Raw genomic sequence first — 27,333 nt, forward strand, 5'->3', positions numbered from 1 at the left:
CGAGTTGTGTGACAGTGTTTACTGAAGTCAAGGGCTCGATGTGAATTAGAAGTTTAAACTATCTCTTTGGGTGGTATTGCTGCATAGGCAATCCCTGCTCCTACCTCTGCTGCAACTTTACATGTTGTATCTTTGAGGTCTGAAAGATGCTGCTGAAAAATATGCTTCTTTTTGTTGCTTTTTTTCCTCAGAAAATTGTAACCCTTCCTGAGGTTTTCTTATATGTTACCTATGAGGAAAGGAATTTCTATGTCTAATTTTGTTACAGAAGACTGTGGATAAAATGAGAAACTGGGTGTCTTGGCTTTTTTATGACCCTGTTCTTTTTCCCTTAAAAAACAAAAAGCAAGCTCCCACCTCTCCATGCTACCCAAGGGCTTTTCTATCTGTTGATGTTAGGAAATACACTCACAAACCTGGCTTTTGCTCTGCGAGAAGAGATACGTTCCTTGTCGTTTTGCCAGACTCTGGAAGACTTCACAAGCCACCTCCTGGTTAAGGACCCATTAAGTGACACCCCATAGTCCTGTGGACTAATCCAAGCTTTACCAGCACAGTGTGCAATGAAACCTTGCATGAAGTAAATTAAAGGTGAGGTTTTTAAGGATGTGGGAAGGTATCAGTAAGCACATGCTGGGTTTTGTGAGCTGAGGGTAATTCAGTGGAATCAGCTCTTGAGCCAGAGGAACAGTGGACCTGGAGGGGTGTGTGGAGAGGGAGAAGAGCAGTGGAACTTCGTGCCTGTAGGAAAGGTTTAAATTTCCCTTTCTGTGTGCCAGTATTTGTAAGGGGTTTCTTCTATCATAAAGCGTATATTCAGATTACTTCTTATCTGGCTAGGCAGGCCGCCTGATTCTTTTTGGTTTGCAGAAAAATTATGTTTTCCAGTTGGTTCTCTATCTCAGATCTTTTTGCGGGATGCTTTCTATGCATCAGGATAGCCAGGGGGTTTCAGACACTGTATTTGATTGAGGGTTTTGCACTGCTGAGCAGGGAAATGTCTCTGGATTCCCTTTGTGGACTGCTGAGATGAGTATGTGAGAAAGCAAAATAGCTTTATGGGAGCCTGGAAGCAGCCAAATTCACAACTAGCTTGAGCTTTAATCTGTTGAGGAGGAAAACTGACTGTTAGGAGGTATGCGACTCCTTCAGAAGGTCTGGATTATTTTTGATGTCCCTCCTGTACCTTCCTGTTCATATATAACAATGCCTAATAATCTCGTCCCTGTATTGGTCAAATGTGATCACAGTGTGTGGTAGGGAACTCCCTGAATAATAAACTCTCCAAAATGAGAGTTTTATTGCCTGTATGGACAGCAGTAGTTGCAAAACACCTATTTGCAGGGAGTACGGAATGTATAATAAAACGGTTCCTGGACTAAGACGGCAAGTGACAGGCAGTGGTAGTGAGGAGGTAACTTTTGTTTGCATCAGGCTTAAAAACTCATGAAAAAATGAGGAAAGATTTAACCTGTGGTCAAAAAATGTTCGGTGCAAAGACCAATATGTTGGAAAAAAGCTTTTATTTCTGGTCCTTATCACAAAAATGTGTTTGGAAACCTCTGCTAGACCTTGTGCACATCAATATATACATATATTATTCCACATTTGTCATGAGTGACTTGTTTGCTAGTCATGGTTAATTACTTGCCTTGGTTCCTTACTGCTGTTCAGAAGATTTGTGCATCCATTTATCCAGACATCAAGCATGCAGGACGCTGGTTTATCAGGTTTTGATGCATCATGATGGAAAACCATTACCAGTTGGAAATGCTTCACTGAGCATACTTGCACGATGGTTTTGCAATAATGGCTCTTCATTATTAGTGAAGTATAAAGTATAAAGCTCCTGCAGGAAAATTCTCAGTAAGGGCAGTGGTGGGGTACATTTGCAGAGGTGGTGGTGTCCTCCTGCCCACATTCGTTGTGACTGTAAGTGCATTTATCTTTCTGCACAGAGTGTGGGAATTCAGGATGGATTCGGTGTTCCACATTAACACTGCACACAATGGAAAGGTGCAACGTACCTAGAACGTGCTGTTTGTTGTTCCCTGTTTCTGTTAAGGTCAGAAGATGTTAGAAACTGTTACCTGGACCCTCTGCCACTACATGGTCAGTGGAGCTCATATGATACTTTACAACATACCAGTTCCCTCTCTAGTGTTTACTGCTAATTCCTGATGCTTTTGCAGGGTTTCACATCATCTTCTTGCCAATTTTAATTGTCTGTAGAGAATATTTCTTGTCTTATATTTGACATGTAAGTGGGCTGAAATCCAAACTTTCAGGAGCCTTTATTTGTATATGTGGTTTTGTTTGGTTGGCTGTTGTTGTTGTTTCAGGGTTTTTTGGTGATGGCGGTGAGGCTTTTGTTTGTATTTATTTATTCAGGAAGATGACAATGCTGTACTACGCTTTTGTCATGTGCAATAGAGGTGCCTAAATATGGACATTCAGTCTCATTTCAAATGTCTGAGGGTGTCCAAGACATTTGAGGAGGGTTGGTGAATATAATATTAATACAGGACATAAGGCATATCTGGAAGATCAGATTGTTCAGGAAGTGGAGTCACCTGCATATTAGTGAGCATTTCAGAGATTGTGTACGCACCCTAAAAGGTATGATACCTTGAATAAAAGATAGGTATTCTCTAATGATCCTGGAGGAGTAGAGAAATCCATGTGGTTCCACATCTAGGAAACTGAAGGCTGCAGAGCTTTGTGGAACAGGTCTTCAGTGACAGGAAAGGCAACTCCTGTGCCATGTTTCTGCATTTTATATTTCAACCAGCCGTTGTACATTTAGCTGCGTGTTTGGCACTGAAGCTGTTAGAGGGCTTGATGAGGTTGCTACCTCTATATTTGTATCCTACAGGATGCTTTCTTGCTGAGTGAGGTAGAATTCCTGCTTAGGTGAACCAGTTGCTTTATCATCTTTTGGTAGAAAGAAGTTGTACTGTGACACTAACCTGAGTGTTGTGAGAATAACGGTAACTTGTGGTCCTGTGCCAGGCCAACTTCTCCCCCAAAGGTGATCACCGCAGCAAACGGCCAGAACCACAGCTCGTTGCCTCTTACAGAGCCTGGCTGCTGCTCTGAGTCCCGGGGACAGAACCTCGGGCTCCTGCTCTGAAGATCTGCTGTGCCCTTCTCCCCCACTGGCGTTGGACCCAGGGAACCGTCACTCAGCAGGGACACAGATTTGAGACGAGTAAATTATTTAGACAGATGGAGTTTTGAAGGCTTTAAGGTCAGTGTTATTTCCTGAAATGACTGCAGTGCAGTTTTGCTCTAAGGAAATTTATCCTCACTTTTGATGCCAAAACTGGTGCAATTTGGGCACGACTGGCTTCAATGCTAACTTTCCATGTCCTGTGGGGAATGTCCTGTTCGGCTGGGCACTGTTCTGCTTGATTGGGCAGTCAGCTAGTCTTTGATTAGAAATCTTTCTTACTTAGTAATTAAGTTTTCATTTCCAAAGGAGACAAAGTTTTTGAGTCTAAACCAGCCAACTGATTTGTTAGCGCTTCCAATTGCCTTTATCCAAAGTGAGATTCAAAACTTGAAGAAATAAGTCTCAGCCCTTCTGTGCAGCACCAAATATTAGTTCAACCAGGGAGGACAAGCAGTGCCAGCAAATGGTATCTCCTGTGTGTTTTCATGTGTTTTCTTTAATAATTGTCAGCTTAAGTTCATCAAAAATAATTTTACACTTGGCTTCCCTGATTTTTAATTAGTATTTATCATGTAAAGCTATAGCTAGGGAGCTCTTGGACACTTTGAACAGGAAGAGTGGTGAGTGGTAAACAATCAGCCTGTTCATGAATACCTCTCTGCTTTGGCGTATGTTTGTTTTCTCAAGATGTAATTACCAGGCGTAGTCCGAAATTGTTCTGCTTCTTACCTCCTCTTGCTTGGATAATTTTTTCTATATTTTTCATCTCTCCTGAGAACTCTATTTTTAATGGTTAATTTAAAGAAAGCCTCTTGAGTATTATAATGTGTATTCTGATTAGTACACCTAATTGCAAAGAGTACATTACTTAAAAAAAAAATGAATGAGGCCGTATTTTTCAGCTGAGTTTCATTTGCACACTTTTTTGAGCCTGAGGAATTGCGAGTACAACCAGTAACAATGGAATACCTGATATTTGGACAAAATTGGTTTTGCCCTCAAGTATATGGCCTATTTGTACCCACAGATTTAAGCACAAAGAGATGAGCCTTTGTGTAAAGCCAGGCTTTAAAAATCTCAGTTGTCGTGTTACTGCGTATGTTATATTGGGTAAGACATACCAGTTGAGGTTGAGTTAGGCTGGAGAAAAAAATGTGCTTTATTTGCTCATGTGGGGAATCATTCTTTGTAACAGTGAAGTGAAAAATGTATATACAAATACAGAGTCTTAGGGAGGAGCTGTGTGTGTACAGAAGCTGTAATCGTCCCCTTGGATTCTCCTCTTGGCCTGCTGGGGTGCAAGGTGGTTAATTGCCCTGACCTTCTTCTTTTCCAGTTTATCCCTGATTCTGCAGTCTGAAAATACAAATTTCTGCCTTTACGCTACTCTTCATTAGCCTGACAGATTTTTCCGAGCAGGTGTGACTGTAGGACTGAACCCTCCTCTAGGAAATGGTGTGGATTTCTGCATGAAGACTGGTCTGTAGTGAAACTTCCGCAGGTAGTAGAGGAAAGGTAGAAGACATGACATTAAACTTGTATAAATTATTCCAACTTAAAAGGGTAGATCCACAGATCTAAAACCCATCAGTTCCCTTCCCCAGCACACACTGCAGTGACTTGTGCCTGTTCTGTGGGTGTTCTACCAGGCAACTGAAAGGAAATTGATAAGGAGTTTTTCATAATTAAAAACTAAGATCCTTGCTGTTCCTTTTATCTCTTTTAAAATTGGGAAGGAAAATAATTTCCTTCCCCCTGCTGAGTGATAAACTATTTTGTTTGAAATATGTTTGCTCTGTAGCAGAGATCTTCCTGTTGCCATCAGAAGAACCACGTTGGGCTGGCAGGGCAGTGTCTGCACCAGCCTGGTCCTGGCTGCCACTGCAGGTCAGGCAAAGTCCTCACAAATGAACAGGCATCCCACTGAGCTTGTTAAATGCATAATGTTCACATGGTAGCTACTAAGTTACATTATTCTTGTCCAGTCTTCCTCCAGAAGTGTCTACCTGTGGAGTTACTCAGTAATATGTGTTCTGCAACTGCTTCGTATCTCATTTTCTTCCAAATTAACTTTCTGCTGCTGAGAGCCTGTGTTTCTGTGTGGACAGAGGAATGTCCACAAGCGCTTCAGGCAGCATAAGCTGTCACTGCCACTAACAGATGTAGCTCCTGTCACTGTTCCCAACATAATATTCCTTCTACTTCTGTTCTAGTGCCAGAAAAAAAGCCTTTGTGCAGCACGTGGCAGGCTCATTCAGGGACCTCATTCAGCAGAGGAATAAGCTCAGCACAAAAAGCTGGTTTTTGGTTTTTTTTTGGCTGGATGGGCTCCCTGATGGGATTCACCAGGCAACTCCCTGAACTTGAGCTGGTGGAGAGGGAGCCAGGCTTCCTCTGCTGGTACTTGCCTCTGCGACCTGGAGTGTCTGGCATGGTAACTTAATAAAGTAATTGCATCTGCTTCCAGAATTCATCTTGTAGTAGGCTGGGTACAGCCTGTTGCAATGGGAATAAAGCATTTTTAGATTCTTAGTCAGATGTTCTATAGAGAGGTGCTATTTCCATCTTTACCCACCTGTTACCAAACAGTTTGCCAACATAAGATTATTTTAAGGACATTTAACTGCGAAATTCTCCCTCCTCCCAGTAGCAAACACGTAATCCAATGTTATCATATCATGACTGGGTCAGAGTTGTAAGGCATAAGACAGACAAAGTGCACGCTGAATACCCCACAGCCCATCTGTCCCCAAAACTGCTGAGGATAGAAGAGGTTTTTTCATCCTTTGGGCTTGAAACAAAGACCACTCTTTTGATGAGGATTTGGAACCACTTGGTTATCAGAACTGGAGAAACCCATATATCTGTGTCATCTGGTTTTCGTATGGGCATAGGAGGCACCTGCTGACTGTCCCAGCTGCCTGGCTGAGTAGATGGATTTATAGTGTTTGTCGCTCCACAATTTTTGTGACACTGCTCATCTACCTGCACTATGGGTTTCATGGGTCTTGTTGTAAAGTTGATGAAATCTTCTGTGGTACATTGCACATGTTGCTCAACATGTAATAACCAGTGCAGTTTCCAAAAACCTTCTTTCAAGAATACTTGCAGTTCAGACAGTAGCACTTACCTAGTTTTGAAAAGATGCCTTAATTGCTCAGTGTTAAACTCAGCCTCATTTAACTGACTTTTTCATCATCTCCTGTTCTTTAAATCATCTGAGCCTTGGTGAATAAGCACTAAATCCTACTCCATCTATTACGCAGATGATCATATTGTTGTTCCTTGACGGCCCTCGGTTCTATATATATTAGTTCCTTTGTGTAGTGTTTGAATGTATTGGTGTATTATTTCATAGGAAGCAAGAACAGAATCTATTGCCAGACCCTTGGAGATAAATGAGGCTGAGAAGATGATGAAAATTGCCATTGACTGTGTTCTGGTAAGCAAAATGATATTTATTTAATTGTAAAATTATCATTCCTCTCCTTCAAGAAGAACATAGCTCTATTTATCAGCAGCCTAGGGTTAAGAGTGCCCTCACCCTCAGCTGGCTGGGCCAAGTGCTGCTACACCTGGTTAGTTAATAGCTAATGTGGAACTGCAGTTAATGGCTAATACAGACTTTGGTGTTTAGGTAACATCAGAGGTGTGAGCAGGAGTTCATCAAGGCAGAGTTCAGTCTGTGACGACTCCTTGTGTTGTGGCAATGAATACGGTCACTGCTGGTTTATTTGTGAAGCCTGTTGTGTCCAAAGGGAACAAGCATGTTAATTTGAACAGATAGCTTTTCCTGGCAGAGTGAAGGAGGTGGCAGGCAGAAATCAGCCTGCAGCAGAAGGGTAAACCATGCTGGCAGCAGCATCTAGGAGGGCATGTTAATACCCGCTCTGCTGTCTCTGTTGCACTGTATAACTTTGTCAGTTCAATGTGCAGAAACATTCCCCCAGTTGATGCATCAAAGAACTGGACTTGGCCTCCCATGGCCTCTCTCTTGGGAGAAAATGACAGAAAAACCCTCGGAATTTTAGTCGTATTCTCTGCCTCTGTTAGGAGCTCAGTAGTAGCCTCAGAAGCTTTGTAGGAAGGATAAGCAGCATAGTAGAGCAATTGGCTTCTTGGGAAATAGCACTAACGCATATCTCAGCTGGTTTAGTTCTGGACTGCTTGATGAAATGACCTCTTACAGATGAGCAGCACCTAACAGTTACTGCTGGAATTTCAGCACGTGTCAAGTCCTGTCTCTCTCTCTCTCTCATTGAAAAGATGCTCGTGGTTTCCTGAGCATGAGCACACTGAATGTATTCAGCGCATTTTAATAAACTAGAATATTACCACTTCCCCCTCCTGATTCCTGTAGCACATGTTGTAATGTTTGGGGTGCTTCCCAGATTTCAAAATTATGAATAAAGCAAGACTTAGAAAAGGATGAAGATATTAAGATAGAGTAAGTTATTTATAAAAGTGACCTTTATCTTGAAGATGGAAAAAAAAATCCATAAAACAGCACCAAGAAATATATTTATTTCTCACCTGTGTTTATTCAGGTGTCCTCATGTATCCTGTCAGATTTTTTTGAGGAGGCTTATTCCTATCTTTTACTGTTCTAGATCATTATTTTGTTATTTGATAACATGTGAGCAAGATTACCCAGAAAAATGTTCAGCATCTGAAAGATAATTCTAATTATTCCAACACAAGCCATGGTTCACCAACCTTCTCTTTTAGGAGGAAGTCCAAAAGACTAAAGACATGTTGAATAATGTGGCTTTGGATGAAGCCAGTTTGGAAGTCAAGATTGAAAAACGAAAATTGGAACTGGAAAGAAGCCAGAAGAGGCTACAGACTCTACAAAGTGTTCGGTAAAGATTATGAACTGATTCTCTACTGCATAAATGAGCGTTCGCATAAATGATGAAGATGTGTTGTTAATGTTTAGAGCAGCAAGGAATGCAGTCTGTAATGAGACTGAGATGATGGCCTGTGGAAAAGAGAGATTCTCTTCTCTACAAATGCCTAGTCTGGATTGTATTATAATTGTTTGTTTTTCTGTTACCATGTATTTGAAATCAGAATTTCAGGGCTATTAGAAGTGGCCAGAATATTGTTTTTGGGAATTGCTTAATCACTACTTGAGCTGTACAGAATGGTCAGGTAGCATGCCTTTTACTTTGTCATTCATCATAGATTGTGTCAGGTAGTTTGAAAATGGCAACTTGTGCAAACATTCGCTCTGTTCCCAGAGGTTTCAAGCATTCTTAGCCACTGATTATTCATTATACATCCTTTGTGTTAGGGTTGGTTCCTCTATGCAGTGATACAGCCTGCCATAAAGTCAAGATGTTCAGATTCACAGTTTGGGTTGATTTCTTGCCCTTATTAAACCACAGGTTTATGCAATCTACAAGGTCATGCTCTATTTTTGACTTCATACATTAAAAAAAAAAAAAAAAAAAAAGGAAATACTAGAAAAATGAGTGGTAGAAGAAATGACATTGGTTCATATACATGTTTGGATCAGTAGCACTTTGGAGGAAGGGTATGGGATAGATGTGAAGCACCAGACAGCAGTTGTGTTCTTTGGGGCACAGCAGTTGGCTCTGTAGTGTAAGGACTTCATCACTTCTTGCTCTTAAGTCTAGTTCTGCTTGTCATGACACAGCACAGTTTTGTAACAAATAAAGTCTCCAGCAAAGTTGGTGATTCACCAGCCATGCTACAAACCAGATTTTTGGAGTTATGCCACAGCAGGATAATTAACTTGGATTTGCCTGGTAAAGGGGCCGAAATATTGCCTTTGAGCCTGTTTGGAAGGGAATGGTAGTGGGTATGCAACAACCTTTCCTTTACTGGATTTAATTTTTGCAGAATAATTTAATGAGGTTTTTTGTCTCATACTTTTAGTCTCAGAAGTAGTGTGGAACCTTAAAAACAAAAGGTTCTTTTAGATTAGTTGAGCAGACATGGAAAGGAAGCTGCAAAATCAAAAAATGCATATTTCAGAATTCTGCATATACAGGTCAATACTCCGCTGAGTAGTTTGTGCTTGTTCTCTCCAGTCCTGCTTTTATGGATGAGTATGAGAAGATTGAGGAACAACTGCAGAAACAATACAGCAGTTACCTAGAAAAATTCCGTAATCTGACCTACATGGAGCAGCTCCTGGATGATCATCGTAGGACAGAGCAAGAGATGTTTGAGGTAAGACAGCTTAGAAATGCTCAGCAAGACTGTATATCCCATAGTTCTTGAACGTAAAGCAGGAAAATCTTTTAATACCCCTGTGCCAAAGCCGCGCATCACTAGTTGTTGAGCCAGCCCCGAGTGCCTGGCAGTTTACTGACCATCCCATAATTGTGACTGCTCTTGGACAAGCATGATAATACAGCTCTTTTTTTGGATTAGTGAAGTTAAACCAAGGATAACTTATAACTTAACAAGGATAATTATATTTAATCCATTTTAATACACACTCTCTACAACTGTCAAAAACCACTGACGTTTCTGTTGACTTTTTTTCAACCCTGATTTGTCTTTCGTTCCACCAAACAAATCTTAATTATCTTCTGTAGTAGAAGTGAGAGTCAATTCTTTTATCATCGCGGTGTATTTTGTTAAATAGCTTGCCAGAAAAAAGCAACAGCAATGTAATTAGATTAAACCGGCACACCATGTGCTGCTCAGCACCGAAGACTGATGCTTGGACCCCTTCCTTGACTAGGTGCATGTTTTTTGGAGTAATTTTTGTTCTGATTGAAAGACCCTTGCTGAATAACGAGACTAATCTCTGGTGCACTTAGCCTCAAAGCTGTTTTGGTACCCTGCTGACGTTGCACAGCTAATGACCTGGGCCAGAGTGCATTTCTTAATTAGAAAAGTGATTTAAAGATTGTACCCAAGCACACAATTTTAATTAAGTGACATTGAGCAGCTGAAGCACTCCAGCCTGTCCAGACTGCGGTGCCAGTCGGTTGTGTGGATGGTTTTGGTTTGTTCTTTGCTGTGGTGGGTGCAGCTGCAGGAGACAAGCACTCTGTAGCTCTTGGTGTTGTCCTGAGGCACCTGTTACTTCTGCCTCCCGCTGTCTGTAAGAATACAGAGCAGCGGCTGCAGAGCGATGGGCAGGAGTCTCCCGCCAGGCACCAGTCTGAGAAATCACTGTGTTAAAAGGAATTTAAAGGCTCAGTGTTGAGTCTGAACTGAATGTATTGCCGGAACTGAACAGTTAATTAATGATGAAATTACCACCTGCAAAGCACCTGCTCGTTTGATGTAGAAGCCCTTTGAAATGTATGAAAAATATGAAATTATTTGTCTGTTATCAACTCTCATTTGTGGAGATGTCACAAGCCCTCAAATGACTCCTTTGAGAGTGTCTCACACTTACTGACAAACCGTTATGCACCACTTATTTTTGGATCTGAGGAATTTAAATAACAGTCTTTTGTCTTGGCAGTTTCCTTTGCCTTTTTTCATTTTCAGCCACCTCTTTTATTCTGCTTCTGTTCTCTTGTGCTGCTTGTGGGATTAATCCATCTTCCTGCATTTCTGTGCAGAAGCAGGGATTTATGTGCCATGTCTCCTCAAAGATTTGTTCTTATTTTTCTACTTTGTAAAAAGATTCAGTACATTTCATTAATTTTTATCCTGTTTTGGGGATGAAATTGTTTCTGATGCTTAGACATGCAAGCTATTAGAACCGTGGCTGCTCTAAAAATCAAAGTTTCAGGGGGCTGTAGATTTGAGCGTTGAAATTTTCTGTGACTGTAGATGAATGCCTCTCTTTTAAAGGACAACATAGACCAATACAATTCAAAAAGGTGTTTTTGAAACTAGCTTGTGTCATGCTAGAATAACTTGGCAAGATGCTTTAGCATTTGCCTTTTCTCTAGGCAGAATATGCTTATTCTTTCTTGTGCTTCTCAAAGGACATCGCTGAAGTTCATTCTTCTTCAGCTACCTTCTCCTGAGGTATTTTAAGACTGCTTTTTATGCTGGTGCTGTGAAATTTCAACCAAGGAATACCATGAAGTGGCGGACACACAGAAGAGAATGTTCTAATCCACTCAGTCATTATCTTTCATTTGGGTTTGCTTAAGCCATTTTTCTTTTCCTTAGTATGTTATTACTATCAGTCAGCAGTCCATTATGATTAAGCAAGGAAAAGCCAAATAAACAGGCTATATTGTGACTTTCCCTCTGCAACCCACCTTCCCCAATAAAATCCCCTCTTCATTAAACTCATGGGTTTTTTAATCAGAGCTCCATATATGAAGCAGATGCTTTAATCTCAATATCCACATAATAGGGGTGTCTGAGTTCTGCTGCACTCTGAGATACCCCTTGGTTCTGCTGCTTTGCATGCTATCCCATTTGAAATATTGAATCTAGCCATTCCCTTTGCAATGTCTGCTTACTGGAACAGCCAGACAGAAGGTTAATATGAAAAGCAGTTGGTTACAGTCTTTAATCTTCTAGCAAATGTACATTTGAATTATGACTGGTAACATTTTTATGGGTACCAGGAGAGCACTTCTGGTCCAGTGTTGCTGAATTATATTGAATATCAGATGTCAAAGTAAGCACAAGCATCTTAATTGTTGATTGCTGCTATTTCAGCATTTAGTCCAGTGTACAAGTATGATAGTATTGGTGCACTGAGACACACAAATCCCATAATGGAGAAATGTGAAAAAAATAGAGGAGGAGAAAGGGAATGCACAGGGAGAGAGTCGGGGCAATGGAGCATGGGAGAAAAGGGCAGAGGAAATTGCTGGCCTGAGAAATGATGGTCACTCAAAAGGATAAGACGGAGATAAAGAAAAGGTGGGAGGGCATGTGAAGAGCATGTTAGAAAAGCTGGAACTGTTGCTGTGTGCATTCATTCCACTGAAGCAAAAATCTGCAATCCCCTACCAGTACCACGGCAACTGGATGTAGACCCTCCAGTGTACCTCTCCGTGCCCTGCAGCAGTTGTGTGCGTACCTGCTCCCGGTGCTTTACTGCTGTTCTCTCACACTAAAAAGCTTTAGCAAAAATTTGGAGGAAATGAACAAACAGTTGAAATCAGCTCAACTGACCTCAATCGGATCCATCAACTGAGTGCTATAGGTCCACATATTTGTTAGGATTATCTTGACACCTAATGTACCAAATGGGTGAACAAACTTGCCTTAAGATCCCAAATCTGGGGTCATTTGATTCAGAGCTTCAAATTCTTCATGTTTGACAGACTCTAGAGCTTTTTCACAGGCCTAGGGATCAAACAGGAACTGATTAAAATGATCCCACTTAAACCCCGTTATATCTAGTGCATGATAACCCCTAGATTGGCTTTGGGAGAACAAAACTGTGATATTCATGAAACCATAACTGTTTTCTGGGAACTTGGGAGGTGTGCGTGGAAAACTGCAACTCTGTGTTAATAACATTGTTTTTACTAAACTAAATTGAAAAGGGAGCCCAAGATGAGATTTAAAACATTTCAATAAGCTAAAGATATGTGGGAAGACCAGTGACATTTTTTGAACAGGCCAATACCCATTTGAATTTTCTCCATAGAGGAGAGAGCAAAGACCAACATGGCAGGGGCTTGATAACAGGAGAATTATGAAGGAATGCAGGTCATCCCTACTCTCACATCAAATTCCGCCACAATCTGACAAGTAGGATTCATTAAAAGAAGTTACTCGCAGACTGGGAGGTGTTGAGGCCGAAGATTACTTCCCAGAATGGTTCCTAAAACCAGAAACATTCATATTCTGCCTTCAGCAGCACACAAAGTCCTCAGCAGAAGAGGTAAAGAGGTTCCTTGTGCATCAGGGCTTGATGCTGTGCCTGGATATGGACCCTGCATGGGCTACTCAGTCTCATTCTTTCTTACTGCTGTTGTAAAACTGCACTAATTCTGCTCTGTAGTTGGGGAAGGAACACAGGGACAGTATCTACTAAGTTTGTAGTGTAGTAAGGTGTGGGGATTTTCTGTGCCATGCCAGCAATTGCTTCTGTGAAGTGTGAGATGTGACAGCTCCCATTCACGGTGTAGGCTGGAAATCTGTGATTTCCTTGAACAGAAATCAGACACTGTCTGATCTCTAATATTTTCAGTTCTTAGTTCGTTTCACTGACTTTCTTCTGCAGTGATCCCACTCCTCATGAAACATTGTATGAAAACTGTGTCTGTTTAGTGCCTTCTGAATGTATTCCTTTCTGAATGTATTGCCTTTTAGTTCTTAAGTATTCTCTTTATCTGTTTTTATTTAGTAAGAAAGTAGAATAAGTGGGTTGTTCATATTACAGTTTTTATGCCTTCCCTGTCAGCCTACAGCTTTTGAATATTCACAAGTATTTTAGATGTGTGTAATATGTAATAGAAATCTAGCTTGAAATTCACTCAAAATAGGAGACAATGCAGTCACTTGAAGCAAAATTGATCAAGCAGATCAATTTTGGTTTTCCCCAGAAATCAACATAGAAATAAAAATCATTGGGAAACCTTTTAGTAGGTGATTAAAACCCAAGGAATTGGTTGAAAGGAAAAGTTCAAATAACTCTTATTTTAGGACTAATGTTTTGCAACTGATCTGCACCAAATGGACATAAGTAGGTGATGTTAAAATGATGTATGTGAAATTTAGGAGGTTTATGCTCTGCTACTGCACAAAATACTTAGCAGGAGAGAGAAGTAGCTATGAGACCAGCATTTTAATTGGTACAAGCATGTGTAATCTCATAAAGTGAAAAACAGTAAAGTTTGAGGTTTTTAATGTTAAGTAGTAAAGTAATTCTCAGATTTCTAGCTGTGTAGAAACAATTTCTGGTTCAATTCTGTGAAATGTATGAAAATGAAATATTATGCACAGATGAACCATAGACCTCTAGAACAAGTGTTGTGGACGAACCCTTGGCTGATACCACCCAGTGCCTGGGCTGGCAGTGTGAGTTACTGCCCCTTGCACAGTCATTGCCTTCTGCTCTGAGAGCTCTGGAATACTGTCGGGATTCTGTGGAGATGATTCTGATAGTGAGATACCAGTGGACTAAACCGTGAGCCGTACCATTTCAGAAGCATTGCAGCAGGGTCAAACATCAGGACTGAGGAAAGGTCAGAAATCCTGAGGCAAACAGTACAGCTTTCTGCCCAGGGAATATGGGTCACATTTGGTTTGCTACAGTTCCATTTAAATTCTCATTCAGGCTTATTGTGAACACACTAAGGTCCTGAAATAAATGGGAGCCTCCATTCTAGGCCAGTAGACTCTCTGAGAGCCTGCTTTTTAAAAATTTGTTGACCTGTATGCCTGTTTCCTACTCAAGCATTGTTGCATCTTTCAGAGGACTGGTGAGAAACCTGACTTGATTATGATCCCAGCCTGTTAAGCAGGGTTTAACTCCAGCAGTGCTTCATTCACTGTACGTGCCTGGTGGCAGCTGTCTTCTGGCAAGAAACAAGGGCCTCACATAGTGCATCCTACATCTCAGATCCTCCTCAGCCACAAGGATTTTTAAACCAACAACTTCTGTCTCTTAATCTGTAGAGTAGGCTAGAATGAAGCTATGCGGTGTCCTTACTACTTAAGATGGGTGATTATGTGAAGAACAGGATTACTGAAACTAGAAAAGAAGAATGTGTAAGGTGAAACGTGGTGTTGTTGTAGATCATTAGTTGCCCAGCGAGTATTACCTACTCATTTTGTATTAGAGAATCATAGTCTGATGCATGTGAACAGTTGTAGAAACAGTGCTTGCCATTTTCTTTTAGAAGAGGCTTGTCTGCATCATTAGACATCTTTACTTTCTTCTCTAAGCCACCACAATGAGATATTTAAAAATAGTTTTATCCTGGTCTTCTAAGTTAGCAGCTAGAGCATAGTCCTGGTGAACAGAAACTAGGAGTGCACATGTTTTCAAGCCGGAGAAATCATAAAAAACAGGTCTCTAATTCCTGTGCTAGGGCTCTAAGAAGACTGTTAGAGAGAGGCTTGCTGGTGCTGCCTCTTAATTTGGGACTTCACTGGTTGGAAATAAGAAATAAACCGAAGTATGTGTCAGCCACCTGTAGAAGAGATTCTTTGCCTTAAGGAACACAGGCTGTATTGGAGCTAATTGATCTCAGGATGAAGGCAGCAGATTCCATTATCAATTCCTGGAACCATCAAGCTCACCAAGAACAACTACTCTTTAATATAATAAACGCTGTCCTTGAAGAGAGTGAATAATCCTGGCTCCCCTTTGAACACTTAAGGGTTTGTGCTACCTGTGACACAGGGGGAGGGTAATTCTAACGTTAGATTCTAGCAGTGATGTGACACTGTCTGCTTTATGGTGGTGAACAAGACACAGCTGTGAATACTAACTTCCAATCAACATTAATTTGGATGATAATTTCTTCAGACAGTGCAAACTGACCTCAGGTTTACATTGCAGAATTGTACATTAATTCAAATAAATCACATATCCAACCAATATTGCTTGTAAGCTTGGTACAATAAAAATGTAATACGTGAAGGGAATGCTCAATGAGCTGTTATTGAGTCATTATAATTCATATCTTCCTCAAAAGCGAATGGGAAAAATAGAGAGGAGTTGTTGTTATGGTAAATTCACATTATATATCTCATGATTAATACATTTGATTCACAGCATAAAGTCCATTTTCTGTCACATTATTTTAAGCAGCAGTGAATTCCTGAGTGTTAGTGCTGACTTCAAGCTTCTTGCCTGAAAGCATTTTAACTGGGAAACTCTGAGCAGAAAATGTGAGTCTGGCTCTTTTTTTTGCCTTCTTTTTTCCTTAGTTCTGTTTGGATGCTGTCATCCAGTGCTGGTGGCTGATTTAAAGTCCTGTGATCTTGACTGGTCTCACGTTGCTGTCTCTGCCAGTGCCTTACCAATCCTTCTGTCTTCTGTCTTTTCACAATAGTCTTGAGCTGTGCCCTGTTGTGGAGAGCCACACAAATCCTCAGCCGTGTGCTCAGTGCTGTGTTTCCTCTGATATTCCGCTCCCTTGGCTCTGCCCTGTGGATCCTGAATGGTTCCAGGGTGTTTCTTACATCCTCCTGGGCCATTCACCTTCGGGCCTCCAGCCGGCTTAATTGAATCTGGATCTTGCTGAAGCTGAAAGGAGAACCTTAACCTAGTCTAAACATGCTAGATGTACCTGTAGGCAGGATCCATGTGCTGCTTTTCTATTCCATCAAGAGTTCCCTAAGAAACATGCCACTGTCAGAATTACTTATTTACTTTATGAGGATAAGAAGGGAGATGAGGATGTAGAGAGATGCAAAGAGAGTTCATACAAAGCATGAATATAGCACCCTAGTCTATAGGGCAAGTCAGGAAACCTATTCTGTTGTGCAAGAACAAACAATCACCCAACTGGAATTCACCCCCCTGAGCTATGTGCTTTTTCTCTTTAGTTCCTTTCTTTTGAGTTCCAGAGGGAAGGTGTTCATGTCTGGGTGAGACCTTCACATGCAGTCAGTCTGCTGTTGAAGGAGAACAGTATCTGGTCTGCCTGAAGTCTCAGGACGCTGCCTCTCAGCTTCAGGTTATGAAGTGTGCTGTTCTCTTCCAACTCCAATTTATCTGTTCTGCGAAAGTGGTTATTTCAGTGTTTGAGCTGGACGTACTGAAACCAGAACTGCTAAGTAATTATGGAAGTGTATGTGAGACACGTCAAACCAATCTAATTTCTAAATACTTGCTGTGGATTGTGTTGCATCCTGTTGCTTTAAGTGTGGGGGGTTTTTAATTACATTTTACTATCTGGCTTCATGTAGCCTAAGCTTGGTAGCATTAGGAGCTGCTGTGTTAGAACAGCATCAGTGTAGGTATCCTAAGTCACAAATTGCATCTTTTCCTGCCACTGCCTTCTGCTACTCCCATGGCCCCTCACAAAGGCTCAGCTGGGCACCCTGTTCCGTGCTCCTCTTTCCAGACCCCTGACAGCAGTACACCTTCATAAAGAGTTTTCTCCCAAAGTCATCATACAAGCCCATGCTAGATTTTTTTTACCATGATAGCTTTCCTTTATGATGCACTTCATTTACATTAAAAAACATTTTAGCTTTTTTCCTAATTTCCAGGAGAGCATGAATGAAGTTCAGTTAATTAACAAGTATTTCCTTGAAAAGTTAAACCTTCCAATAATCCTTTGAGGTATTTTTGTGACTTTTGTTGATGAAAGTGCACTTCAGTAGTCACCTAACAGGTCTAAATGTTTATTTTGATAAGTGTGATCACTGGACTTAGTGTGTCAGAATTTTGGGGTGGAGGATGCTGTATCTTGTGTACTGTCAACTGACCAACGGGATTGCAGTTGGGTCTCTCTGCTTCTGCTGAGTCTGTCAGTACCAAGTCAGATGCGGTGTTTCACCTGGGTAAGTATTATTCTGTCAGCTTGCATGACTAATACTCTTCTGCCTGTTCTGTTTTACTGTATCTATTACAGTACTTTCAGTGAAGACTTCTCCTGCAAGAAGCAGCAAAACTCAAGGTTAGCAGGGTTTAACCTAGAAAGACTGAGTCATGTTGTAAAGTAACAGAAGATTTGCTGGTTTTCAGTAGAGTTTGATTCTAGATGGATACATCAATGACAGATAATGGCTAGCTGGGACAGAAGAGCTTTAGGATAAAAAAAACCTTTTTCTGAAGAAGGACAATGAATCAAATTAATAATTTAAAATAATGACATTACAGCAGAAATGAGTCCCCATCCCCTTCCTGTGACATTGGTGCCAATATTATGATAACAGTTGGTGAATTTCTGGCGAGTGTCAGTTAAGTGTATAAAATACTCTCAAGTATGCTTTATGTGTGTTTCAGGAGAAATGATTACTGTAAAATGACTATTAATGATGGGAGGTGATGACTGTTTCAGCACATGAAAGCGAGGGGAAGATGGGAATAATAAGGAGGGGACAGATGGTCTTATAATAGGGGCTGATGATTTTCAATTCATTCAATGTGTGCTCATCCACTGGAAGGATGACCTCTAAAAAAGTTTAAATGGCCAGTGGTGATGGCTTTCAGATGCTCTTCAGGTCACAACAGTAAAGAGGTATAAGTGGCTGTAAAAGCTAAGTATTTAGTAGCATCAACCTTGATGAGGGATCCATAGAATCTGCTAGAACAAGTCCATGTTTCCTTTTTGTGCACACAACTCTGTATTTGGAGCAGTGGCTTGTTTGTTTGAGACCACATTCTCCAAAGCACTGTACTTGATTTAATATTGAGGGGCGAGGGAAGTTGCTCCTCCTGTATTCATCAGAAAGCTCTATCACAGCAATAGCACTTTGTAATTACTGAGGTGGCATCATCATTCAGAGAAGAATAACATCTAAACGCAAAATCCCTCTGTGCCAGGCCAGGGTCCTGCTTTATCGCTGGCTCTGAGGAGCTGTAAGGCAGCTACTCTGTTTGCTGAGTGCAACTTCTTGTGGTGCAGAAAGCAATTTTTTAATGTTCAGTTTTGGTAACTTTTGTAGGAAAAAGAAAGTCATGGTCAAATCACTGTAGACAAGAGATGGGAAACCCTAGGACCCCTCCGGTAATTCTGCCAGCTGTGACTTTGGGGTTTGTGATTTTAACTGTAGTGAGATGATCTGCCAACAACAAGCATTTAAAAGTTCAAAGCTAAAATGAACATTAGTTTATGCGGCACTATCTGTGTTGTTTTATAGGTCAGTAGTTTGTCCTCTGATCCTTAACCATGAACTCTCAAAGGGCTCATCACCTGTCACAAGGTGACATTCAGGCTGCTCCTTTGCAGAGGGGCAGCACCTCCTCCTCACCTCCCAGCTTGTCCTTTCTAGAGCGCCTGGAACCGCCGGGTGCAACCTTCCCGACGTGGAAACGGCCTCACCATGTTTCTGTAAACCCGATGGGATCAAAGCTGTGCAACTGTGCATCTTCTAATTCCTTCTGTTGTGTTTCCTGTGGTGCATGTACTTGTGCACAGGCACTTGAGATGGGCTCCTGCCTGTGCTGCCTTCACAAGGAACACACCAGAGCCTCCCCTTCTCTGTTCACAGTGCCCCTGCTTCTCATGGGGCTGTCATCATCATCATCACTATCATCATTCCCTAACAGACTGAGTCTGACGCCCTCCTCATAGATTAGCAAGCCTGTTGGTAAAGATTCTTCTGCCCGACTTTTTCAGATGGATCTTTTGTCTCTCCCAGAGTCATCACTCCTCAACAGAATAAAAAGGGAAAGAAGGCTATAGTATTGCACTTTTGGTCAAGCATAACTGTAGCCACATTCCAATTCAAATCATACAACTGGACATGAATTTAGAGTGAGATTTTTAATAGTTTGCATGGTAGGAAGCATCATCTTCAGTTCTTGAGGAACAGCTCTGCGTCGGTTGGTACCTCACGTGATCATGAACATTGTCTTGTGCAACCTCAGTGTTGTGCTCACCTTCTGTTGTACCTAGCAGGCTTGCCCTTATTAAAAGTATTGTCACACTCTCTGTTCATACACCACACAATTTCTCCTCATCTTTATATCTCACTCCTGCTGCATGAGCGACAACCCTCTATTATGAAAAGCAAATGCCATTGTGTGCGTGTACCAAGAGCTAATCTCAGCTGCTTTGTTCTGTAACAAAGCAAGAAACAGCTGCTGAGATGAATAAGCAAGGTGAAGATGAGGAGGTCCAATCCATCCTCAAATTGGTTCATTTTAAGTGTACTACAAAGCTGTAGGATTGCCAATATTCTCTAGCAAATCACTGAGGAAATGCAGAATATATATCCATCACTTCAGGGATTTCAGTAGTTTATATTGGTGCAGGTTGCTGTTGGAGTGTCTCATTCAGAATGATTTTGCATCATGACCTTTCTGCTTTATAGCCCTAGAAGCTGTCATGTCTTATTTATGTTCTTTTCTATATGTTTTGCAGTGTTATTTCTACAATCCCAAGCAATCATTAGCAGTCTTTCTAGTACCCGTGGGGCCATTGTCTGTGTTAGTAGTGGAGAGTTTGTATAGCAGACACTTTGCATAGTTGGCCAAAGCAGATTTTTGGATCAGAATTTACTCCTCTGTGGCTTTGAGACAGGCACCGAGCTGGGTTTCTCACCACATACAGGGATTTACATCACTTCTCCTTACCACCTGTAAACATCTTCTCTGCAAACTTTTTCAGTGTGAATTTCAACTCCTAAAACACAGATGTCTGTGTCAAGTTCATATCCTACCTACTCTATTGATAGTTTAGTTTGCTATTCAGCATTAATGCTACCCAAACTTAAACTGGATGTCACTAAAAATGTTTTTTCTTTCTGATGTTGCTATTGGAATAGCGAGCCTTAGTTCCTATAATTCAGTGTCTTGGTATCTTTGCTAGATTTTAGTCGTAACTGGATGGAGAACTTCATGAACTCAGCAAAACACCTCCTATGATTGCTCTGTGGTGTTCAGCAAGCAAATAGTCCCGTTAGTCTACCAGGTCTGTGATGCTCTGCAAGTGCTTGCATCCTAGAAGATTCAAATTCTTTCATCAGTTACTGTCTGCAGAGCCCACCACGTTTTCTTCCCGATCCCTTCTGCTGGAATCAGAATGCCTGTTTTAGCTGCCACTGCCCCGCTGCTGTCAGTCTGCTGCTTCCCTTCTGGGCCATCATATTTCTTACTCGGGTGACTGTGCAAGACTTAGGTTTTAAAGTCCTTGTGGACCTTTTTGCAACATTTTCTATTATCATTTGCCTTTGTTTGAATGGGCAGATCCTTGCGATTTGCTTCTCTTCCTCAGCACAGCAGCCACTGCTCTACCTACTGTTTTCCATTTGCTGGGAATGGCATTTGTCATAACTTTATCATCCTGTCATTACAGTGGTGTTTCTAAGCATATTGTTGTCTAACAACCTGCTATATTAAAGAAATAAAAATTAACAAAGCACCTTTCTCAATCATACCATCATGGTTCTCCTTTGCACCCAAATTAGTATAGTATAGTGTAGTGTAGTATAGTATAGTATATGGCTCTACTTCTCCAGCTTATTGATGGGGCTTCTTGCTCCCACTTCGTTTGCATGCGTGGAAATGTGTGAATTTATTCTGGTTTGGGTATTATGAAGCTGCAGTTATTTCACAAACCACTTCTGTTAAGTGGAGCATTGGTTAACAACTACGAAAGGCTCCTTTCCAAAGAAAGCCCCTTCCACTTTGTAGCAGCAGTAATTTTTTGTGGGTTGAAGACAAGTGAGCTCATTTTCAATGTAGTGAGTGAGGATTCAGCCAGTGGGAATGTGTGGTTGATTTTCAGTGCAGTGTTTCACCTGGGTACATGCTTCATATCCTGACCTTCATGGGCAAAGTAAGTAGGAGCCCCCAGGTTCCAATTAAGACCGTGTTTTCATAAAATACTTCCCATGCTGAAATTTTCTGTTCTCATTCTGCCTGAGTGCCCTTAACTGTTGTTGTAGCACCATCCAGTTAACTACTTGACTGGGCAATGAGGCAGCTTTTCTAATTCAGTTGTTTTTACCTGTTACAGGAAACAGCAAACATGCTACGTCTTATGCAGAACAGGCTGAAGGAAGAGGAACAGCGCCTGCTTAAGAGTGGAAGTAAGTGGGATTTCTTCACTGCTTGTGTTAGCAGAAAAGATGCGAAATACTGGGTAATTTATGTCTCAGTATCCACTTAAAAGCCTGAAGCAGAGGGGACATGGGATAGATGATGGAGTCAACAGGCTACATTAGGAAAGTGGAATGATAATAACTTTAAAAGGAGAACAGTGAAACGGAGCATGGAGCGGCTGGCTGTGGACACACCCTTGTCCCAGCGCGATGGGATTGCTGGTGAAAGGTTGGTTTGCAAACAAACTCGGTTAGAGGATTCTACCCAACAAATTGCTTGTGCGTAGGTGAGTAGTCTCATCACGTTGTGGGACCGCTTGGCTGCCTCATATTGTAAGTGTGCTGGTGTGCATTGCAAATCTGGAGTATAATTTATGTCCTCAGCAGTGAGCCTGCCACATTGCATGGCATGGAGATCGATTATGTGTTTGGATTAATGTGATGTGTCTATCAGATCATAACTTTCACAGATGAAAAACTCTCAGCTTGAAATGCTCTTTAATATCACTAATCTTCAAACTGGGGTCCACATTTGCCTGCTTGCATTTGCTTGATTTTAGTGTACCTGCAAAATGAGAATGCGAGTAAAATTTGAGGGTTTTTTCTTTTTTTCTAAACTTACTCTTAATTAGAATTCTAGCTGAGGATCAGAAGGGAATAATAACCTCTTGAGATTTTGCAGAAAGCTAACAAACCGGATTTTGCTCTTTTTGCGCCAAGCATCAGCAAGAACTTCCCATTAATTAGTCCTATGAATTTAATATTGCAATATGTGCATTTTTGTATGGTAGTGGGAAAAAAATAGAGAAGCAGTTAAGGATCAGAGAGAGAGTTCATGAAAGCTGAAAATGAGTAAGGATATACAAGTTGCACTTCACTGTTTGCTGACAGAGATTTTCAGAGCAAGCTCATGAAAGAGGAAAGTCACTCATTTTTTTCTCGTCTTTGATGTCATTTTCTTATGTCAATGCAGTAAAAAGTGAAGAAGGTTAAGCTAAAACATAGGATTTGTAATATAAATTACAAGAATGTGGAATCGTTTCAAAGATTTACTTGAGTGAAAAAGTCCAGGCCTTGCTGTCTGACAGCTTCCAGAGTAAGTAAGTTCAAGAGGAGAACATCTGTCATCAGTAATTAGCATTATGAAGTATAACGTGAAAACTTGCTGACCTGCTTTCTCCTTATCTGTGGGTTTTCACTTGGAAAACTATCAGTCATTTTGCATAACTGAAATAATATGAACCTTGCCTTTTAGTGAGTGATTTAACTGCCACCTAAGAACATGTGATTATGACTTTCAATGACCTAAAAATATTGCTATAATACATCTTTATTCACATACTTAATTGTCATAATTAGTAATTTAACTAGTGATAAGAGCACCAGGATCCTGCTTTTCAGTGCTGGCTCATTTCTTGATTGTTCCATAACTTGGAAAATCAAGTCATATTTGTCAGCTCCCATCTGCTTTTATCTGCACGGAGTGTGGAAGTCTGCAGAGGTGCAGGGATGTAACTGAGACAATAAAGTTGGCTCTCAGAGGCTGGAGTCACGAGGATGGAGCACCACTTCATTACTGAGTGCTGTAAGCTTAATTTACTGAATGTTGTAAAAGCTCTCTGAGACCACGGTTTGCTATCATATGATGGTCAGTTACCAGGCTGTGCTTTCCCCTTACACCAGACCCCACTCTCCTCCTCTCATTATTAGTTAAATGATGCCCTGTACACAGTTCAAAACCAAGAGAATTGCTTTGGTAAGAGAACGCAGAGGTTGGTGTCTAAAATCACGTGGTGGCCTATTATGGGTATGTTTACATGGTGGTTACATTAATCCCAGGATCTCAGTCACAAGAAAAATACCTTCTTTTTTTTTTTTGTGCAAGGAGAAAAGAAAAGCAAAGCAACAGCAGCAGAATCAGTGCAGCATCAGTGAACAGCTTCACCTGCCCCAACCGCCCGAAAGGTTAATAGCGAAATTCTCACTAGAAATAGGAAGGACGATAAGGGACAGAATTTCTGCCGCAGAGGATTTCCCAGAGCTCTACAATGTTGGGCTGGCAGGTAGTGATTTTATCAAGGAGCCCTGTGAGCATTGTGTGTATCATGTGGAAATGGTGTAAAGTGCTCCAGGCATGAGCACTTAAACCGTCTTTCCCCTGCCTTGGGAGGTTCTGCATGCTGCATCCTCCTCAGCTGGGATGTGCCCTGTTACTGAGACAGACATAAAGATTAAAATACGGGTTTTCTTCACCGTCAGAAAGCTCTTCCTAAAGTAGGCTTTGGGAGGAAAAAACACACGCACACACCCTATCCCCAAGCAAAGTGCTTTTATCCTAATATGTCTTCCATCTTCAGTTTGTCAAAAATGTAGGACTTGCCTGTCCAGACCTTCAGCCCATGGTGCCTGCTCGCAGGACTGGTAAGGCAGGACGTGCTCTGGCTTGGTCTTGCCCATGCAACAGGTTCTGGAGATGGAGGGATGAGTTTCTTCCCCTTGCAGTGGCAGGTGGGCAGGCCAGCCTGATGGCTCCCAGTGTCCTAACACTCTCTGGCCGAATCTTGAAGGTCCGGGGTGGCAGAGTGAGCTTGGTTTGAACACACTGATCACTTTCCTGCGCAGAGGGGTAGTGCAGGGCCAGTGCCTCCCGTAGGGGACAGGGAAGCTTCTCTAACTCTCATTACACTTTCCCCCTGAGAGCTGCAAAACACTAATGAGGCTCTTCTAACAGCATAGGCTGGAAGCTGGTGATAAATTTGTTACCATTAACTGCTAAAAGTCAGCATCCACTCTGCCCCAGTAAGAACTCTTACCTTTTCGTGCCTTTGTAATTGATGCAGTTCTCTCATTGTCTGGATCCTTTGACCTTATCTCCTGCTAATTTGGTAAGAAGGGTCGCAAATTAACAGTTCATTTCTCTGCAGCAGAAGTTGCAGGAATCTGGGCAGCTTCAGGCTGAACTAACACGGGAGAAAATGAAATCGTGTTTCTTGTAAAGAAGAGCTGAGAAATGTAGGTTGAATTGCGCAGGTCTGCATTAAAAATACAGAAGGCTCATGGATATGTCCTGGTATTCACATAAAATTTGCAAAAACTGTTTAGCGTAGTTCAGAAACAGCCTGGTGCTTTTTTTCTTTTGCGAGCATACATTGCAAGTCATCTTTTATTTCTGACAGAGCATCCCCATAAAACCACTGCACTAACAAAAAAACAAAAAACAGGAAAAGCTAACACTAAGTTATATAAAAACTCATTTTTAAATTATGTAAAAATGTTGAACTCTAGATACAGATCAGGCTTTGAGTATGATTTACGTAATGAAAATATATGCAGTTAAGTATTTGCAGCAGTACAGAAATGTTTTTTGAGATGAATGGTAAGTAAATTGCTGATATTTTTGTAATCTTTATTTCACATAAGCTGTTCTTAGAGAAACTAATATGTGATGTGGTGTTTTCACACAGCCTGCTGCCCTTGTCACACAACCAAGGTTGGTGCAAAGTAACAAATGCCAATTGACTGAAACTCGGGGCTTGATTTCCTTGTGGTTAATGGAACAGTGACTGTTAAACATCATATGATGAGCACTGTGAAGGCTGTTGGTAGAACTATTGTCAGGTGTAGATGTGTGAAGAGTTGCTCTGATAATGGTTTGGTGTGAGAGGAGAGGGAAGGTCGCTGACCACAGCGGAAATTAAAGATGTTTTTTCAGGTTCATCCAATGTTGAAAAAAAAAGTGTCCTGAGCAAAAAGTAACAAGTGGAAATGTTTCTAGACCGAAACACACTTTTTCAGACTAATCAGCTTATTTACAGGTTTGTCTTGGTCCGTAGAATGAACAAACATCCATGTTACACAGCATTTTGAAATTTGCACTACTTCAGTATTGTTCAGCAGCAAGATTAACTGATGCTCCTGGAGAGCTTTAATTGGGCTCAATGCACAAAGTGTTTCCTTGGCCAGTTCTACCTGTAACTCCTTGTTTTCTGACAGCCAAGCAAAATGTGCTTGGCTCTATCGTTTTGCTCAGTTAAGCAGAGCAAATAGCTGTTGTGCTTTGGACAGCATATCATATGACGCTGTTGCAGTTTGGTGCTGCACTCAATCTCTTGTACCCTTTGTGCTCCAGAATTGATGCTTCAAAATCTGACAGCAGGAAAACAAAAAGCCCCATTGCAACAGTTGTGGCATTTGAAGTGCAGCAGAGTCGCTGGGTAATTCCCTCAAGGGTGAGATGCTTGGATGGTATTGCTGATCTTCAGCACTGTCACCAGCAGGATGCTCAGACCATCCATCTTCTTGTAACAGACACTTGGAATTTGTCCACAATAGTCTTGTGTTTTGCTTTTTAAATAATTGCAAGTTCATGATCTAATTTTATAGTACTTTGATGGACGCTTGGCTTTTAAGATCATTAGAAATAGTTATGGTCACTGAATATGACCTCTCTATAAAATGGGCCAAAAAATATCTGAGCTACTTATTCCTGAGCCAAAAGTACAAATCCCAGTTTAAATGGAGCTTGTCATTGAGAAATATTTTAATTATTTCAAGTGATGGAGACCTATTGCTTCCCTTGGCAGTGGTTAATCATCCCTACTGTTAAAAATGGGAGTGTGGATGTAGCAATAGACCATTTCAAAATGACCAAGCAAGGGAAGAAAGTGCAGTGAGACCTCTACAACCTACTGGTTGGTTTGTGGGTATGTTATTGCCCTGTTGGAGTGTGCACAGGTCTGAACATCCAGACTTCCTGCTGAAGTTAGTGAGAGCCATAGGTGTTTGAACCTTGATCCAGTAAGTCTTAGTACCAAGATTAACTTTTCTTAGAGATCAGACGAAGGATCTCAGTTTTGTGTCAAGGGATGTTCACTGCTTTTTATATGTATTTATTTATATATCAAAGCATTTCTTCCAGTTCAAATTGCAGAGCTGCACACCTGTAAGTATTCGGGCTGATGTACACAACTGGTGCCTCTGAATTTGGTGAGACACAAGTATGGGTTTGGTAGGACCAAGGCTTCCACATGGAAACTGAACTTTATGCTCCCTTCAGTCTCCTTAAAATCCAAATCCACCCCTTTTTTTTTAATTATTTTTTTCTGTTCTAAAATTTAATGCTATTTATCAATTGGATTTTATTTGGGATCAAGTGGCTGTCAATTGCCCACTTGATTTTCTCATTATGTTTTTTCACCAAAATCAACGGCCTGCTGAATCAAATAATTGCTGTGGAGCCAGTGCCTGTGTTTTCAAAGCAGTGATTTTTATTCTGAAATTGAACATTCTAAACAACACTTACATTTAATTGTAAACCATATCAATAAACAATGCCCATTGTGCTCATTATCTTCACCACAGTACCTTCTTATTTTACAGTTGAATACATTTACTTGAGTATTTATGCAAACTAACAAATCTGTAATGAAATCACTGCTAAGTTATTAAATCATGCTGGTTTTCGTTCAAGCATTGCAAATTACCAAAAAATTAAATCATTTAAATATAGAATTACCGGTCCAGGTATCTGCTCTGGCTTTTTTCTGGAAACAGTGGGTGTGCTTTGG

General features: G+C 41.0%; 1 protein-coding gene across 2 annotated transcripts in view; it reads left to right on the plus strand.

Moving 5' to 3' along the window:
• The window catches only part of CLUAP1 (clusterin associated protein 1), a 53,929-nt gene that overhangs the window by 9,937 nt on the left and 16,659 nt on the right, over positions 1-27,333 (plus strand). For both annotated transcript variants that reach the window (XM_082064583.1, XM_082064584.1), the window contains 4 exons: positions 6,534-6,617; positions 7,904-8,037; positions 9,235-9,376; positions 21,682-21,754. In XM_082064583.1, coding sequence (XP_081920709.1) covers positions 6,534-6,617; positions 7,904-8,037; positions 9,235-9,376; positions 21,682-21,754 — 433 coding nt within the window. The remainder of the gene's footprint in view (positions 1-6,533; positions 6,618-7,903; positions 8,038-9,234; positions 9,377-21,681; positions 21,755-27,333) is intronic.

This window comes from Streptopelia decaocto (assembly GCF_964273445.1).
Source record: "Streptopelia decaocto genome assembly, chromosome: 13".
Lineage (NCBI taxonomy): Eukaryota > Metazoa > Chordata > Aves > Columbiformes > Columbidae > Streptopelia > Streptopelia decaocto.